Source organism: Podarcis tiliguerta (genome assembly GCF_965153285.1).
Source record: "Podarcis tiliguerta genome assembly, chromosome: 12".
Classification (NCBI taxonomy): domain Eukaryota; kingdom Metazoa; phylum Chordata; class Lepidosauria; order Squamata; family Lacertidae; genus Podarcis; species Podarcis tiliguerta.
This window is the reverse complement of record NC_139545.1, coordinates 54,158,463-54,177,570: the sequence shown is the minus strand read 5'-3', so window position 1 is coordinate 54,177,570 and position 19,108 is coordinate 54,158,463. Positions and strand designations below refer to the sequence as shown.

The window sequence follows — 19,108 nt, the reverse complement described above, 5'->3', positions numbered from 1 at the left end:
ACGATGACTGGAACGTTCCGCCGCGGGGGGCGGGCGGGCGTGGATTGGGGGGGGGGAGAAATAAAGATCCCCCCCTCCCAGATCACACCGGTTCCTCAATGGATGTCTCGCCTTGACTGAAAGTTCCTGAATTCCTCCGATTTTGTTGAAATGTAAAACAAGAGGGTTGGCTTGCCGGGGGTGGGGGGCGGCGGAGGAGGAGGAGGGAAAGTCCTTTGAAAATGATTATTAATAGAGCGGGAAAGCGACTCTTAACATTGAGCAGGAGCCTGATGCTGGTGTTTGGGAGCGATAAAACAGATATAATAAATGTTTATTTATTTATTTATTTATTTCGGGTGGGGGGGTGATAAGCACACCCGCTCCCACATGCAAGGAAAAGATCGGCGACTCGGGTCTTTATAACGACCCAATCCTACTTTCCCCCCATATTTTATAGGTGGATTTCCTCCCCCACCCCTCTTCTTTTAAAGCATTTTAGTGGCTCCTTCTACCCAGGGAGTGAAGTCCGGACAGGTTGTTATAGCTACCCTGAGCCACAGGGGTCCCCCCTGTCTATTTAAACCCCCTAAATCTTCCTTTCCCCTTTTCTTCTTCTCCGCCCCCCCTTTTTCTTAAACCAACCCCCCTCTCTACTTCCCATCCTCCCCACCCCTCCGGGGGCTGGTGGGCCAACATGTCCTTAATGAGTATTAAAACACTATCTCTTCGCAATTAGCTCATTCCTTCGCCTGGCTTGCTGGATTGACGCACAGCGCAGAAGGAGCTGCAGAAGCCCCGGCAATTTCCCCTTTGGCGATAAGTGCTGATTGGGTCTCTCGCTCAAGCAAGCCTGCTCCAAACTTTTTTCTTCTTCTCCCTCCTCTCTCCCCTGCTAAATGTTTGCCTTTAGTGTCTCTTGGCTGAGAGAAGAGGGATTTCCCCCCCCGTAAAAAACCCACCTCTCCGATATTTATTTTTTTATTATTTATTGTTTTCGTCTTCTTTGAGAGAGAAGACGAGAAAGAAGATAATTTCTATATAGATATTTATATATACCTATATACACCCATAGATAGATATATACAGGGAGAACTAGCTACCTGCTTGGGCTGGGTTGGTTTTTAATTTTTTTCTGGGGGGGTGGGGGTATTTTCTCCGCCCCCCTCCCCTGCATCCAAGAAGAGAAAGTTGGACGTTTTGCTGGTTTTAGAGGGGGCAGATATTAAAAGGCTTTTTTTGCCAACTTTTGGGGGGCGAGATGGCCCTTTTGGGATATTTCCTGTTTCTTTGTGGGTTGACCCAAGGTCTCTCAAGCTATCCCATCTGGTGGTAAGTTGACTTTTTTTATTGATTGATTATTTGGGGGGTAGGGTGAACCCCTTTTTCTCCCTCTAGCGCTCGCTTTTCAAAGAGATGTTGGATCCCTCCCGTTCCCGAATATGTTGAATGTGGAGGGGAAAGAGATTGTGGTTCCTAAAAGGGTTTTTTTTTTTAAAGAACGCACTCCCCAGCCCCTGTCGAAAGTCTTTTTATTTATTTAAGCTGTATGTTTATTTTGACTGTGTTAGCCCTGATCTACCGTTCTCCTACTGTAAAGTTAAAAAAACCCCAAAAACCTGAAAAGGTGGGGAGGGGGTGAGAGAGCGAGAAAAGAGATCAGAGTTGCTGGGTTGTGTTTTTTTTAAAAAAAACTTGCTTTGATCCTCTCCTGCCAAGAACAAAAGGTACTGAGTGAATTAAACAGATAATGATACAAGTCGACACGAGTTTTTCAAGGTGATTTTAAGCTAGTCATGTGGAAGGAGAGGAGGAGGAAAGCGAACGCTCTCCGACAAGAGGAATATATTTATGTATATATTGACGTGCAAAATAATGTGTACGTGTGTTTTTTAAAAGCACGAGCAAAATATTGTACAAGCGCGCAAAAGATTTTTTTTTTTCGTGGCGACCGAGATGGACTTGCCTTCTTCCCCTTGCTAAGGCGTGAGCCTCCCCGCCCGCTTCTTAAATAACAACAAAAACAACAACCGACAATCAGGGGATCTTGAAACTTGGAACGAAATTCCTAAATATTGTGCCTGGATGAAATTCTGTCAACATGTGGGTGCCAGTAACCTGCGTCAATGCTCGCTCTTTCCGTAGAACTGAGAGGTGTGTGTCTGTAGATACCTATCGCCAAAATACACACAGATTGTCCTTGGTGTCTATAGTAACTGCAGGCAGATTCAGTGGGGACAGGGCATCATCGGGCCCCCCCCAAAAAATCCTCTATTCCGATTTGAGACAGTGAAGGTTCTTTAAGCACTCAGTGCAGAGATATGGACTCTGTATCTAGATACCTAACTACCCGGCGTCCTCTTTCCTTCAGTATATCAGAGATGGTCCTACTTAGGTTCTTAGGCTATACGATCCCTGTTTTACGCCTGGGTCAAGGCGCCTTTCGGATCCGGCTCTTCCTCCAAGGAAAGGGCTGAGAGCCTTGTGCGACTCGCTGGTTCAGTCTGGGGAGTCCCCAACTGTTGGAAAAGGATCCCCTTTTCTCTGTTTCTGTCCGGGGGAGCCGCGCCAGGCTGCACCGAGACTGGAGGCGGCGGCGTTTGAAATTGACCAGCCTCGAACGAAAGACTTCGGGAAGGGAGGCGAAATGGACTGGGGCTTGCGCGGGTGTCCGGAAGGCAAAGCCTCTTTTTCCTCTCTCCACCCCACCCCGCCCCCGTCCCGCAACCATTCCCAGTGATTCCTGGAAGCAAAGAGAAACGCGACCAAGAAGGAAATCTGATTGAGGGTGGTGGCGAAAGGTTAGGCAAAGATGAGGGTTTGGTGGGGGGGAAAGGATTGCCCTCGGAATGGAGAAACCATCAAGACTCTTAAATGAATGGCTGTCAGACGCTCGCTTCCTCCATCAAAGCGCAGAGCGCTCGCCCAGTTGGTGTTAATGTTTCTGATAAAAAGTCTGGGAAAGGTAACTGGGAAAGGCTAGCGACGCTGCGCCCTGCCCCTTTAAGAGCTCGGATTTGGGGCTTTTTGCGGCCAAATGTGAAGGGACTAAAGGAGAGAGAGACTTGGAGAGAGAGAGAGGAGAGTTAGGCGCGCGGGCGTGTTGCGGCACATCAGCCCGATCGGCGGTAATTACAGACTCCAGGGAGTCGGGAAGGAGGAAGGAGGCGGCGGCGGCGAAGCCACCGCGGTCGTTCGCGGGCTTCAGCCGGGCGAAAAGTGCGCCCCCGAGCCGAGCTAACCCGAGAGAAGGCTTCGAGGGGGGCGGGTAGCGCTCTTCGCCGGCCGGGGCGCGCATTCCCACGAGCGCAGAGGGACTCGAGGCCTTGGCTAGGGCTGCAAGTTCTTACTAGAGGCTGGGGGCGTTCCTGGAATTTTAATAGCCCTCCGCCACCCCCATCCCCGGAGGTATTGCCTGAGCGCCACCGACTAGCGAGCTGCAGAGCTGAGTCTTGTGTCGAGTCGCCCCGCAGGCAACCCCACACAGAAGCCCCACACACGCACGTGCTCCCGGCAGAGGCTCCGCTGGAGCAGTTGGTGCACGCGGTAGAATAAAGCGGCATAAGGTTTCACGGACTGGGACACTTTAGGCAGCCGTGGGGGGGGGGGGGAGGAAGGGGAATGGACCCGCACGACCGTCGCCCCACCGGCAAATTTCCTTGCACATCGAAAAACAGCACCGGCTTCGGGAGTACAAGAAAGGGGGGGGTGTGTGAGGGAGGGAGAGAGCGCAAACCGAGCGTGCAAACCTCCCCAACGCCCAAGTGGTGCAGTCCTGGGTTAGCTTCACCACTTGCTGGCAGTTTGCGCATAGAAAGGCCCTCTGTGCGCAAATCCACCTGCCTGTTTGTAGCTCAGATGCCCTTTCTTAAAATGTTAAAAAGTGTGTAGAAGGTCTAAACTAAAGGCAGTTGGTTTACACATACATGGATGGTTTCCTGGTTTCTCGGTGTTCTGCTTCTGGGGATAACCTTTAGGACATTAAAAAAATTAAATTAGATTTGGATCTCGTGAGTGATGCCTTGTGCCAGATATAGGCAGGCGTGAGCATTGGCGAAGACGGTTTTTGCAGAGCATCTATGCACATCGTATTAAAATATTAAGCCCGGCTGCTGTCTGAAACACAGGACAATATAAGGAATGGATGTTCATTTCGTTAGGGTGAGCTAAAGACAGAAGAAGATACACTCGATCAATCTCTTTTTTTTTATGCGGTCATAAAGCCGAACAAGCTGATACCCGAGCAAAAGTCTGTGTAAGGAATACAGGAATTGCTTCTGCTGGTGTACAAAAACGCAATTTCCCTTGCACACACTTTAAAAAAAAGAAAAAGGCGATGTAGTCTCCTGAAGCCACCTTGCTTTTTAAAATCCACAGGAAAGGACAAAACTGGCATCTCCTTAAAAGCTCGTGTCTGTGTTTGTACTCACCGCTCGCCTTTATGTCAAAATGCGGGGCGGAGAACTAGGGTCACCCAGATTCCCAGAGGAAACAGAAGGGACTTAAGGCAGTTTCTTGAGAGTAATTCAGTACTCTGGTGTATAATGAATTTCTGCTTCTACAACTCTATATATGTGTGTAGGACAGTGGCAGGCTGAAGCACACTTGACTTGCACGTTCAGTTTTCATTGAAAACAACAGACCACTCCTTGCAAGTAACCGTGTTTATGAGGATCAGCTTACAAAGGCTCCTTTTATAGCAGGTCCGAAAGTGGTTACAGAATTTTGAGGGCTTTTTACACATTGTTTGTGTGTGTGTTTTAGAGGCACGTATAAGGCAATTTGAAAGAAGCGGCTCCCTTTACTAGCAATGCAATCCTTTACATGTCTACTCAGAAGTAAATCCATTGAATTCGGTAGGAATTGCTCCCGCGTCAGTAAGCATATGATTGCAGCCTAAATGACCAGCAATATGTGCGAGATTGCAAATACGACTTCGACCCAAAATCCAAAATACTCTACTTAAAAAATCGCTTACAAACATTCCCTCCCCCCTCCGGAAATAATTCCAAAGAACATTCGTTTTTCCCCCCCATTCCTTAAAGAACGATATTTAATTAATATATAGGAAACTGGGTGGGCAGGGGGAAAGGCGGGAGAATCTCTCCTTTTAGAAAATAAGATCGATTAAGGCTGCAATCCTATAGCCACTGAGATCAATGGGGCTTGCTTCTGAGTAGACCCATAAAGGAACGCGCTGCGGGGAGAAAGTGGCAAGGCGGGCGTGTGAAGAGGGAACGCGGTTGAGGAAAAGGCCACCGTGTCTGTCAAGCGCGTTTGTTTTGTCTGGACTCCTATAATGTACACGTCTCTGAACATACATTCTCTCTCTCTCTCTCTCTCTCTCTCTCATTTTCTTTCGGGGGGGGGGGAGGCGGGCGTCGTCGTCGGCAGAATTCCCCAAATAGTTCAGGTATGACAGAGGGCACAAGATAATAAAATGTAAATATTAAATCCTTGATAAGACAGGTTACCTCGCACACCTGGGCTGCAAGCAACGTAGGGGGAGGGAAGCAAGTATCTACTTATTTATTCAAATTCAAAGAAAGCCCCAATAAGCGAAGCCCTTCAATTTCACTATAAATGCCCCCCCAAAAAAAACCCTATGGAAAGCGACAAGGAAGAAGAGGGCAATTTCCTTATATTTTCGCTCAACCCGCCCCCTATCCCGCCCTAAAAAATATAGGTTACGACCCTACACACATTTATCTAGGAGTAAGTGTCATTGACTTACTTCTGAGTAGGCATGGCTAGACTTGCACTTGCAAGTCAAGACCAGAATCTTCAGTGCAAGCGTGATCTTTACAGGGCAATCCTAATCAGATTTATTCAGAAGGAAATCTTTGGGATCCTGGGATTTATTTTCCAGATAAATATGTTCAGAACTGCAGCTTCTGTTTCTTGAGGCGGGGGTTCAAACCTGCCTGGGAATGATACTCGCTGTCTTTGCTCCCAGTCTGCAAATGAGATGGCAGTGTTTAGTCGGCAAGCGCTCTACACATGCTCAAAGGCACTAAAATCAGATTGAAATGCTGAAATCAAAGTTTATTTTATACTCCTCGCCGTCCAAAACAGGTTACATAGCGAACAATTTATATTAAGCATCTCCGCCATGCATTCAAACACGCACTGTATTAATTTTATTTATGGGGGTAGAGAGCTCTGAAATCTTAACTAGTGTTCTTCCAAACTGGGGTGGTTGGGGTATCGTGGCGAAGCTCTCCATCAAGGTATAAACCAGCGAAATAGGTGCCCCAGTTTACGGTCTGTCTGGAAGCCTTAGTACATTTGCACCTTTTCACACGTGACGTCTGTTTGCTTGTTTAAAATCGTGTGCGTTGCAAATGCAAACCCATTGTCAACAAAAACATACATTTTAGAGTCTTTTCACACCCTATGCTAAAAGTGACTTTGAAGCTCTGCTATTTGTGGCACGTGTGGATGTTGTTAATCCGAGCAAGAAAGCTGAGTGGTTGTATCGAAGCTATACACTGTAGCCAAGGTTCTACAACTCCGTAACAGACCGACTGAAGGAAAAGGCTCCCTTTCATCACGTGCTATCCCATTCACACGTGTAGTAAACAGGCAATATCCTTTTGGGGGCACGTGAGAATGCAGACTTCAGGTGTTGAAACCTGGCTATTGCTTTTGATAGAAGACTAGCAGATTTCATTGAACTGCGGTTTTTTCTTTACTACCGTCTGCCCCTTTTAAAAGTGGCTCAGACCTGCTGTAATAAATAAAACCCTGTTTCAAAATAAAATAAAAACCAAAGGACGGGAGGAACTCAGATTTGTAAAGTAACCACTCATATTAAATTCAGGGAGCTTATCTCATACCTCATCCTCCTAAACATGATTGCTTGGGAATAAGTAGACTGGAGGGCACAGTTTTAATGTTCAGATCCAAACGTTCCCATTTAGGATTACGCTCCATTGAAACCTACTAGACTTATTTCCAAGTTAGGACAAAATCCTTGCCATGCACACTTCCTTGAGAGTCAATAACCCTCATGGATGAATACAGTGGGATTTACTTTCGAGTAAACACACACTAGACCTGACTGTGTCTGCCTTTGGAATCTGCAGTGAAATGTCACATTCAGAAGAATTCTAAACTCTTGGAATGTGATCGGGACCATTTTGGGGGGAAGCATGATAAGTTCCACTTAGTTCACTTACACAGGAGTAAACCTCAAGAATTTAACCAACAACTTCTGATCATCTGACTGGCCACTGTGAAAAGAGGGTGATGGACTAGGTGGGCCCTTAGTCTGACTCAGCAGACTCTTCTTCTGAGTAGACATCATCGCTGTGAGCCGCTGGTCTATAAATTAGAATTGAAATAATGGGATCCCTTTAGAGAGTACCTTTGCTCACACCCAGCCTGATCCTATGCACATTTATTCCCACTGGGTTCAGAAGTAACATAGCGTCATAAGCATCTCGACTCAGAAGAAGGTTTTATCGAATTGAATGGGTCTAGGATTGTAGCCCGGAAATCCTCCGCTTTCGTACCCCAGTTCCATATTATCTGAAAGGGGTTGTAAAAGTCACACCCCTCATTAGCAGCCCTCATTACCTTTGTCCAAACCCTCCTCTCCCCCCAAACCCTGCCATGTCCATTTGATTTAGGAACCTTATCCAAACCATTTCAGCAGCAAGATCCACAAACAGCTTTTTGTTTTTGTTTTAACTGGCCTGAGTGGAAAAAAAGCCAGCAAAACCAAGGCTGCCATTCCGTCACTGCCACCACCCCGCAAAAAAGCGAAAAAAATTTAATTTCACAATCATAATATAATAATCCCTGTAGCGCCTGCCTCTAGAAACCTGTGCTATTTTTATTAACGCATCTGAAGTCACGCCTCTTTTGAATTATTATTTTTTAAAGAACAAATTGTGGGGTGTTTTTTTAAAGAACAAAGACATTTTCTCTTATAGAAAAAGCAGAGAGAGAGAGAGAGAGAGAGAGAGAGAGAGAGAGGCCATCAAATCTTGCATATCTTGGTGTGCATATTTCTTCTCCATCAGACCAAGATTTGAACTGCAAAGGGCGGAGGGGGCGTGTCTGGAGGTGGATGTTGTGGAAAATGCAGTCACCTGCCTGCTGAGCAGCCACCCCCACACACCTAATTTGTTTCCTTGTGTAAACTAGTTTCTGGGTAGTTAATGACATTTAATTATTATTTTTGGGTGCGTGTGCTTGTGTGAATAGGCAAACTGTCCTGGACAGTTAGTTAATCCAGCTTCTCTTACCCTTTCCCCATTTCAGCTCTGTGTGTGCACATCTGCCTTAGCGAGTTGGGTTGGAGCCCAGGTCACACAGCCTCTTGGAATTCTTCACCCTGTTTTGTGGGCATGGAAACTTGGGGGACCAGTTCACCCCATTTTCCTCCAGAAATGGAGGAGAAACTGTCCCAACAGTTTCCATTTTTGGGTTTAGCAGGAAGTACTTTTTACAGGGACTTTTTACTTTTTACAGGGACGTGGTGGCGCTGTGGGTAAAAGCCTCAGCGCCTAGGGCTTGCCGATCGAAAGGTCGGTGGTTCGAATCCCTGCGGCGGGGTGCACTCCCGTTGCTCGGTCCCAGCGCCTGCCAACCTAGCAGTTCGAAAGCACCCCCAGGGGCAAGTAGATAAATAGGGACCGCTTACTAGCGGGAAGGTAAACAGCGTTCCGTGTGCTGCACTGGCTTGCCAGATGCGGCTTTGCACGCTGGCCACATGACCCGGAAGTGTCTGCGGACAGCGCTGGCCCCTGGCCTCTTAAGTGAGATGGGCGCACAACCCTAGAGTCTGTCAAGACTGGCCCGTACAGGCAGGGGTACCTTTACCTTTACCTTTACTTTTTACAGAGCACGTAAATTATGGAACTTGCTCTCACATGGAGCAGGGACGGCCACCAACTTGAATGGCTTTTAGAAGAGGATTTAGACAAATTCGTGGACAAGGGGAGAGTGCTCTTGTGGTCAAATCCTGTTTGCAGGCTTCCCACAATGGGCAGCTGCTTGGCCAATGTGAGAACAGGATAGTGGACTGGATGAGCCACTGGCATTATCCAGCAGGCTAGTCTTATGTTCCCCTTCCAGCTGCAACCATGTTGGCATCTCATGGCCATCATTTTGCATCATCTGTAATGCCCAGGACCCTGGCTTCATTCCTGGCATGGAAAGTGGAGGGGAATGGTCTCTGTCACCCAAACATGGTTGAAAATATTCAGAGTAAAAACCGAAAAGTGGCCCTTTTGGGGGGGGGATAAAAATATCATAAATGTTCTCAAGAAACACATTCTATGAGAAGCTTCTTCTCAGCTCTACGCTGGTGGAAAGCTTAGTCCTTTGCACAAATCCTAGAAACTAAGGCTGTACCTAGCCCCTCCCCCCTTTGCCTTGAAGTAAGCTGCATAGGTCCTGATTTGTAGGGACACGGGTGGCACTGTGGGTTAAACCACAGAGCCTAGGATTTGCCAATCAGAAGGTTGGCGGTTTGAATCCCCATGATGGGGTGAGCTCCCATTGCTCGGTCCCAGCTCCTGCCAACCTAGCAGTTCGAAAGCACATCCAAGTGCAAGTAGATAAATAGGTACTGCTCCAGCGGGAAGGTAAACGGCGTTTCCGTGCACTGCTCTGGTTCTCCAGAAGCGGCTTAGTCATGCTGGCCACATGACCTGGAAGCTGTACACTGGCTCCCTCGGCCAATAAAGCGAGATGAGCACTGCAACCCCAGAGTCGGCCACGACTGGACCTAATGGTCAGGGGTAGCCTTAGACTAGCATTAAACTCAGTGGGACAAGAGCAACTGTGCACAGGGTTTTATTTTGGCACAGCTGGATTAGTAGCGTTGAGTGCAGAATTAAGATCTGCTTTGTACCCAATATTTATTCATCCAGCAACAGTAGATCCAGGAAACACACTGGATGTTGTTATGGCAGTAAGCGGTTTGCCCCCCCCCCAGCATTTTGTCTAGAAAGCTTCAAACATTTTTCCTCTGAGGGATTCTAGGATTGGCCAGCAAGTGTTCTAGTAAGTAGCCAAGTTTCTCAAATAGCTCACCAGGGACCAGCCATCACTGCTATGTCAAGAGATTTTGCTCAAAGTGAAAATTGTGAATTGAAATCTGAGGACTTTCCCCTTTCAAAATATCTGAGGAATTTTGTGAGAAGCTCCCCCTCCCCCCCAAAAAAGATGGAGGGAAAGCAAGCATAAGAAGAGTCCTGTAGCTTCAGGCCAAAGGCTCATCTAGTCCAGCATTCTGTTCTCACAGTGGCCAACCATTCACCATGGATATTTTGTTAACCCTGGTTGATGGGATATTGAATGGAATAGTTACATAGTGCAGTTGATCTATTAGATTCACTCCCACAAGCTAAAGCGATGGCCAACAACTGGGGTAGCTTTAAAAGAAAACTTGGCAAATCCACAGAGAATTCCCCCTCTGAGTGCACAGAGTTCTTCTAAACTATCAATTTGAACTGGGTACCACCTTTTGAAAAGGGACGCGGGTGGCGCTGTGGGTTAAACCACAGAGCCTAGAACTTGCCGATCAGAAGGTCGGCAGTTTGAATCCCCGTGATGGGGTGAGCTCCAGTTGCTCGGTCCCTGCTCCTGTCCACCTAGCAGTTCGAAAGCACATCAAAGTGCAAGTAGATAAATAGGTACCGCTCCGGCGGGAAGGTAAACGGCGTTTCCGTGCACTGCTCTGGTTCGCCAGAAGCGGCTTAGTCATGCTGGCCACATGATCCGGAAGCTGTACGCCGGCTCCCTCGGCCAATAAAGCGAGATGAGCGCCACAACCCCAGAGTCGGTCACGACTGGACCTAATGGTCAGGGGTCCCTTTACCTTTACCTGCTGGGAGCCAGCAGTGTGAGCTGCATGCACTGAGTCCGTTGCTGGGTGCATGGGTGGTGCTGGAGGCTCTTGTCAAAGCCTCCAGATTTGACTGTAGCATGGGAAACTCTGCAGCCAGGATCTGACACCTCAAACAACCTTCTCTGGTTCTACCTTGACCGGGATTGTGGGCCAGGGGAAGAGCAAATGAAGGTGACTTGAGGGAACCAGATGACTGGAAGTGGTTCTCCATGGTTCCAGGACAGGGGTCTTTCACAGCCCTACCTGGAGATGCCACTGCTTCAACCCAGAACCATCAGCATGCAAGTCAGCTGCCGTACCACTCAGCTACAGCCCTTCTCCATACAAGGAACATAGTGATCTGCCTTGCACCACCAGAATGTTGGTCCATCTTGCTCAGTATGGTCTGCACTGACCAGCAGAGGTTCTCTAGGGTCCCAGGACAGGAGTCTTTCCCAGCCCACCCTGGAGATGCCAGAGGTTGAACGGCCCTTACCTGAAGTATTCCCATCAAAGGTATGCATTAAGTTGAAGGAGTTAGAATCACTCTTTCTGGAACTATTTAAAACTGGATAGGACAAAGCCCTAAAGAATTTACAGTAGGAAACACGTCCCCGGGGAGAATGGAACGCATGAGCTCATCGTAAGCCTTCCACACTCTGCACTCAGGTATGTGAGTCAGGGAAGGAAATGTCTTTTTAAGTTTATGGGAGCTGCAATGTTGTCACAAAACACAGGCTAGGTAGGGATCACAGCAAGTGCCATATCTTTGTAAAGGGTGATGGCTATGTTCTGCCTCCACTGTTGGAGGCAGCAATGCAATTCTGAGTTTCAGTTGCAAGAAACTGCAGGAGGGGTGTGTGTGGGTGGGTGTCCTTGCATTCATGTCCTCCTTGCAGGCTTCACATGGGCATCTGGTTCTTCACTGTGAGAACAGGATCCTGGACTAGACGGGCCACTGCTCTGATCCACCAAGGCTTTTCTCACATCCTTAGGAGAACAGCAATCCTCAGGAAAAGAAAGAACACAACATCTTTTCTGGAGATGTCTCTACATTGGTTCCTGTTCCTAGAATGCATGGTTTGAGTAACAAGCCTGCTGACCTGAAAAGGACTTTATGAGCCATAATAATAGCATTTACCAAACATTTCACAAGCACGTGTCGCAAAGGGGAAATCCTCTCTGAGTCACACTGCATCATGTTTGGATGGCTGAGGTTTTTACTCCCACCAGGTGTGCAGGTGCTGGGGCACCTGAATGAGAATATGGCATTCCACGGTCCGTCCAGAGACACCGCTGGGATGTTTCTTAAGCTAGGCCTGTGCTTTGCAGAAACCTGGCCTCTGTTTTGTCGAAAGTTTCCTCCCTCCCCCCAAAGAGGTTTCCATTTTTCGGCCTCCTTTTTCAGGCACTTAAGATTTTCTTTAGAGGGTTTTGAGTTCCCCTTATCATTAAAAGGCAAATTGGGGGTAGGGTTGCTAGACATCTGGAGTTGACCTGAAGCTTCCAAATTTGCCTGGCCCCCACCAGGTGGCAGAGGGAGGGCTTGAATCTCGAGGTGGACAGGAGTGCCTTTAAGTTGAAAAAAACATGAAGAAGGCTATGCACACAACTTGCAAGCTTCAACCAATTATTCCATTGTCTCGGGGAGGTAGGATCTATCCTCTTCTGCTCCCTCCTCCCCTCTCCCAATTAACCTCCATCTCCAGGGCTCAGTGGTGAGAGGGAGAACAGAGGAAGAATCGTTACAGCTCACCCCCATAATATCATTAGAGGATGCCCCTAGGTCTCATGTTTGTGCCCTGAAATTTGAGGGTCTGGGCTGCTCCTGTCCTGGCAACCTGGCAACTGGCGGTGGTGTGTAGTATAAGCTGCCTTATAATAATTCAGACTATTGATCCATCTAGCTCAGTATTGTTTTCACTGAGTGGCAATGACTCTTCAGAGTTTCAGACAACGGTACCTCCAAATGCTACGCGGAGATGCTGGGGTTTGAACCTTGGACCTTCTGCATGAAAGTCAGATGCTCTGCTACTGAGCTACAGTCCTTCCCAATGTGTTTGTTTGGTGAATCTGCCCAGCCAGCATGGGGGGCCCAGAATGGAGCTATACAAACATACAGACCAGTGGCGTAGCGTGGGGGGTGCAGGGGGGCCGTCCGCACCAGGTGCAACATCTGGGGGGGGGGGCGCTCGCACTCGCAGCTCTCTGCCCCTACCTGGCTCACTCACTCTCTCTCACTGCAGTGCTGGCTGTGCGAATCCGATCCGAGCCGCCAGGTCGCTGCCCACTGTGGGGGGGGGGGTGCCAGGCGTGCAGTGCAGTGCGGAGAGAGAGCGAGGGACTATCTGGGGGAGGGACAGTGCAGCGGGGGGGGGGGCAAATTACTTGCCTTGCCCCGGGTTAGGGGGCGCAAATTACTTGCCTTGCCCCGGGTTAGGGGGCGCAAATTACTTGCCTTGCCCCGGGTGCTGACAACCCACGCTACACCACTGATACAGACACAGGGACATTGCAATGAGAACAAAACCTGTCCTTGGGGAGAGGCTGCCATTTGCCTCTGAATATGGAGTGTAGCAGGCACCTTGCATCCTGTGCCAGGGGGTGTCTGCATCACACAGTCCTGCCCATCAGAGTGACAGGCATTTCACTAACTGAAACTGCAAAGGCATGACTGCAACGAAGGCTTTGTGTGTTGCTCTTTTCCGACAGTGTGGAGCTAAATGCTGGCATCATCTTCCAGTGTGGAATGAAAAGCGGTTAATAGCTGTCTTCAGTTGATGTTGGCAAGCAGACAGAGTGGGCCACCTCCATCGCTATTATGATATCAGCTTAGCTCTAACAAAGTCATATTAAGTTACAGCACGGAGGTGTCTGTGCCAAGGAGCGAGCTACTGATATACGCCATTAATTTGTGGGTTTTCCTCCACATTCTGGCGCTGCCGAGACCTAGTGTTCCTAAGGGCCTCCACAAAGCAGTTTGCCACACGGGGTGGGTGGACCTTCCTGTCCCCTCCAGGAAGCAAAGCAGAGAAACAAAAATTAAAAATTAAATGCTATGAGGAAACCAAACCCACCCCACCATTCATGATTGAGAAGCTGAATGTTGGGAGATTCAGAACATATAAAAGAAAGTATTTCCTCATGCAGTGCATTTTTAAACTATGGAACTTGCTTCCAGAAGAAGCAGTGATGGGCACGATTTTGGATGGCTTTAAAAGAGGATTGGACAAATTCATGGAGGAGAAAGCTATCGAGGGTTGCTAGCAGTGCCGGATTTATGTATAGGCTAAGTAGGCTGAAGCCTAGGGCCTTAGATGCACTTTCTTTAAGAGATAAGTTTAGGATAAAATCCTTTATTCCTATATTCCTATATTAGATGCACTTGAAGCCAATTTAAAAAGAAGTACTGTGTACAGTGATGTTGTACAATTGTTTTCCATTCTTGCTCCTCTGAAAGCATCTAAGCAAGAAATTTAGCAAGGTGTTGAACTGTTGATGGAAGCACACCCAGAAGATATGGACCTAAAACTTATTTAACTTTGCACTTTCACCTGTACGTGAGACAAAGCCATAGGCTTACAGCAGAGCACTCTCTGTCTCATACAGACCTTTATAAAATTATATACAAGGAAAAAATTCAGGTGGCCTTTCCTAATGTGGAAGCAATCTTGCGGCTATTTCTTAGCTTTATGGTCACTAACTGCTCAGGAGAGAGGAGTTTTTCAAGACTCAAAAGAATTAAAAATGAATTAAGGGCCACGATGTCTCAAGAGAGGTTGTGCGCACTGAGCATTCTGTACATTGAAAGTGACAAACTTAGACAAATTTTGATGAAGTTTTCTAATATCCTTTAGAGGAGAAATTGTGAATTGAAGAATTTTAAATACCCATAATCACCCTTGGCTTCACTCAGTTTTGTTTATAACACTTCCATTTTCTTCTAGTCGTGAGGGTGGGGGATTGGGGGGGGGGGCTCACAAGTGGAGTAGCCTAGGGCCTCTCTTCATCTAAATCCGCCCCTGGTTGCTAGACACGATGGCTATGCTCTGCCTCCTTGGCAGAGGCAGTAATGCTTCTGAATAACAGTTGTTGGGAACCACAGGGGGGAAGAATGGTTAGATCCTGCTTGTGGGATTCCACTGCTGGTCACTGCGAGAACAGGATGGTAGACTTGATGGGCCATTAGTCTAATTAAGCAGGCTTATGTTCTTAATGGGACGCGGGTGGCGCTGTGGGTTAAAGCCTCAGTGCCTAGGGCTTGCCGATTGAAAGGTCGGCGGTTCGAAAGGTCGGCGGGGTGCGCTCCCACTGTTCAGTCCCAGCGCCTGCCAACCTAGCAGTTCGAAAGCACCCCTGGGTGCAAGTAGATAAATAGGGACCGCTTACTAGCGGGAAGGTAAACGGCGTTTCCGTGTGCAGCTCTGGCTCGCCAGAGCAGCGATGTCACGCTGGCCACGTGACCCGGAAGTGTCTTCGGACAGCGCTGGCCCTTGGCCTCTTTGAGTGAGATGGGCGCACAACCCTAGAGTCTGTCAAGACTGGCCCGTATGGGCAGGGGTACCTTTACCTTTACTTATGTTCTTAATGCAAACAATTACGGAACGTTTTCACCAACTGGAAACCAAAGTTGTGTAAGGACATTGGGCATAATCCGGCAAAGTGTGAATGAACTATGGAATGGAGCTGAGGACAGGGTAGAGGGCTTAGTCATGATTTGGTGCCATCGCTCAGTGGTAGAGCATCTGCTGTGAATGCCGATGGTCACAGGTTCTATGCCCAACATCTCCAACTAGGATTGAAGGAAAATGCTCCCAGAAACCCTGGAGAGTCACTGCATGCCAGTGTAGTGAGCTAGCTGAACCAATGGTCTGACATGGTATAAGGCAGCTTCCTATGTTCCTAACAAATATCTCATTTCTTTCATTGGCACTTAATAGTGACCAGTTTTTCAGGACTATGCTGCATTAGTGCTCTGGAGCAACAAGAAGACACACACTTACCCCACCATTAACATAACACTATTCAAGTACATAGGGACGCGGGTGGCGCTGTGGGTAAAAGCCTCAGCGCCTAGGGCTTGCCGATCGAAAGGTCGGCGGTTCGAATAACCGCAGCAGGGTGCGCTCCCGTTACTCGGTCCCAGCGCCTGCCAACCTAGCAGTTCGAAAGCACCCCCGGCTGCAAGTAGATAAATAGGGACCGCTTACCAGCGGGAAGGTAAACGGCGTTTCCGTGTGCGGCTCTGGCTCGCCAGATGCAGCTTGTCACGCTGGCCACGTGACCAGGAAGTGTCTCCGGACAGCGCTGGCCCCCGGCCTCTTAAGTGAGATGGGCACACAACCCTAGAGTCTGTCAAGACTGGCCCGTACGGGCAGGGGTACCTTTACCTTTATTCAAGTACATTGGTAGTGTGGCAATGATACAAATGTAATGAAGATGAAGGTGTGGAGGACTTCAGATGTTGCTGAACTACAGCTCCCATCAACCCCAGTAAGCATGATTGACAGCCAGGGATTATGGGGTTGTAATTCAGCAACATCAGGAAAGCTGAAGTCCACACCTAGGGTATCTCTTCTGACTTTCTCTCCTCCTAAGTGCAGTTACCTCCAAAGCATAGCCTCATGCAAGTTAATGGAATGGTGAAATTGACTAAACCAGACAAGTTTGGTCTAGGCAATTTCATGCATCAGGGAAAATTCAAGTTTGCTGAACATCTACAGCTTGAACAATCCACACAAGTGTGGATATGAGGATCAGTGAACTATACTAATTATTGTAATTGTGAAGCTAGAACATTACTGGTGTAAGGGCAATTTCCATGAGTGCTATGTGTAGTTGAGTGCATTGTAATGTTGCAAAAACAACTCTCGTTGATGTCTAATGTCCAGTCAAGTGCAATAATACAGGTGCATAATTTTGTGTGTGTGTGTTCAGGACACTCCAAAACCATGAAATGTTCCCAGAAAGAAGCCTCACATGAAAGATATAGCAATCTGCTGTGGGCAAAAATCCAGTTTGATTGGTAGAGGTCAAGGGTCTTTGAGTGACCTTGCATGACCTCAGTGACTTACTTTCCATCTTCTGTTTCCTGCTGGATTATCCACCTTTCCCCAAACTGCTTCCATATAGCTGGGCTTCGGTTTCTATCTTCCCTTTAACTCAAAGACTCTCTGTTGAAGAAAAGGCTGATATGGATCCTCTATTCCATATCACTTTCTAACACCTCTATACTGCTGTCTGTGCTGTTATAAGGACAAAAAAAGATCAGCACAGGTGAAGATAGGCTACAGGATTGGAACAGGGGAGGTGTTGTGTGGATTTGAGTGGCTAAGCTTAATAGACTGATCTATAAACTGTATGATTCCTTAGAGCTGCTGCAGATAGTGGCAAAGAGCCTCAACCTCCCAGCTGCAGTATGCTACTGGCTGACCTGCCAGGGTGATTTCTGTTTGTTAGGATTACCAAAAGAATATGTGTGAAGTGCTCTGAAAACATTCAAGTATTGGATAGGTAAAAGGTAAAGGGACCCCTGACCATTAGGTCCAGTTGTGGCCGACTCTGGGGTTGCGGCGCTCATCTCGCTTTACTGGCCGAGGGAGCCGGCAAACAGCTTCCGGGTCATGTGGCCAGCATGACTAAGCCGCTTCTGGCGAACCAGAGCAGCACACGGACACACCGTTTACCTTCCCGCCGGAGTGGTACCTAGTTATCTACTTGCGCTTTGATGTGCTTTCGAACTGCTAGGTTGGCAGGAGCAGGGACTGAGCATCGGGTGCTCACCCCGTCACGGGGATTCGAACTGCCAACCTTCTGATCGGCAAGTCCTAGGCTCTGTGGTTTAACCCACAGCGCCACCCGCGTCCCTTCTCAAGTATTAGATAGATGCCAAGTGTTATTAATTATAATACTGTGCCCTCTAAAAGTGGGATTCTATAAGGGCCAGGCCACCCATGAGGCAAGATGAGCCTTATGCAGCAGGATCCATAGGAGCATCAGATCCTAATGTATCTTTTTTATTTTCCCCTGCCATTGTTCTGATGTAGGTCTTCACACACTCCTTCTTTCCAGCTGGGAAGGGGGCCCCATTTTGTGACTGGGCTGTCCCCGAATTCTACTACATGTGTACATCCTGCAGTTTAAACAATTTACATACATTTCCTTAACTTGTGTAATATCTGCAGCTTCTGAGAGATTTTTTTTGGGGGGGGGATGGGGAGCAATAAGGTCACAGAAGCCTCATTTTCCAAGCACTTCACTCTCTGGTTCCAGAGACTATCCCAGCCATTGCCAAGACACTTTGAAGTTTACAGTGAGCATAAGGAAACATAAGAAGAGCCTTCAGGATCAGGCCAGTGTCCCACCTAGGCTAGCATCCTGTTCTCACAGTGGCCAACCAGATGCCAATTATGGGAAGCCTGCAGGCAGGAACTGAGGTTTCCAGCAAGTGAGATTCAGAAGCTCTCCTGCCTCCATTTGTGGAGGCAATCACAGCCCTCATAGCTTCTCTGCATGTATTTTCAGGGAATCCTGAATCTGTTTTGTGAATCAGTTTTTGGACTGAATACAGATTTCTGCGGGATGCGGGTGGCGCTGTGGGTTAAAGCACAGAGCCTAGGACTTGCCGATCAGAAGGTCGGCGGTTCGAATCCCTGCGATGGGGTGAGCTCCCGTTGCTTGGTCCCTGCTCCTGCCAACCTAGCAGTTCGAAAGCACGTCAAACGGCAAGTAGATAAATAGGTACCACTCCGGCGGGAAGGTAAACGGCGTTTCCGTGCGCTGCTCTGGTTCGCCAGATGTGGCTTAATCATGCTGGCCACATGACCCGGAAGCTGTATGCCGGCTCCCTCGGCCAATAAAGCGAGATGAGCGCCGCAACCCCAGAGTCGGCCACGACTGGACCTAATAGTTAGAGGTCCCTTTACCTTTACCTTACAGATTTCTGCAAGGAGATCATTTTGTTGCAATGCAGAGATCATGTAAACAACAGACAAGCCACCCCCCAATGCTATATTACATGGAACTAAATCCCGTTTATCCTCTCTCCCGATGTGTGTGTGAGAGTGAGTATAACTTGCACCCGACCCATGTTTGTGATCTATTATCATGTGATGGTTTGGCCGAGCTGCACATATTTTGCTCTTTGAAATTCCTCATCCCCTCTGGCCTTGCTTTCAGCACCTTGAACTCCCTCCAGTCTGTCTGCACCTATCTGGCAACAACACAAACGCAGAGTCAAATGCAACCATCCCAGGTGCAAAAATCCTTAACTACAAAGCTCAG

General features: G+C 48.1%; 1 protein-coding gene across 1 annotated transcript in view; it reads left to right on the top strand.

The window, feature by feature from the left end:
* Window positions 1-737: 737 nt before the first annotated feature.
* The window catches only part of WNT3A (Wnt family member 3A), a 94,806-nt gene continuing 76,435 nt past the window's right edge, over window positions 738-19,108 (top strand). The window contains exon 1 of the mRNA XM_083406733.1: window positions 738-1,311. Within this exon, the coding sequence (XP_083262859.1) occupies window positions 1,241-1,311 (71 nt within the window). The 5' untranslated portion in view covers window positions 738-1,240. The remainder of the gene's footprint in view (window positions 1,312-19,108) is intronic.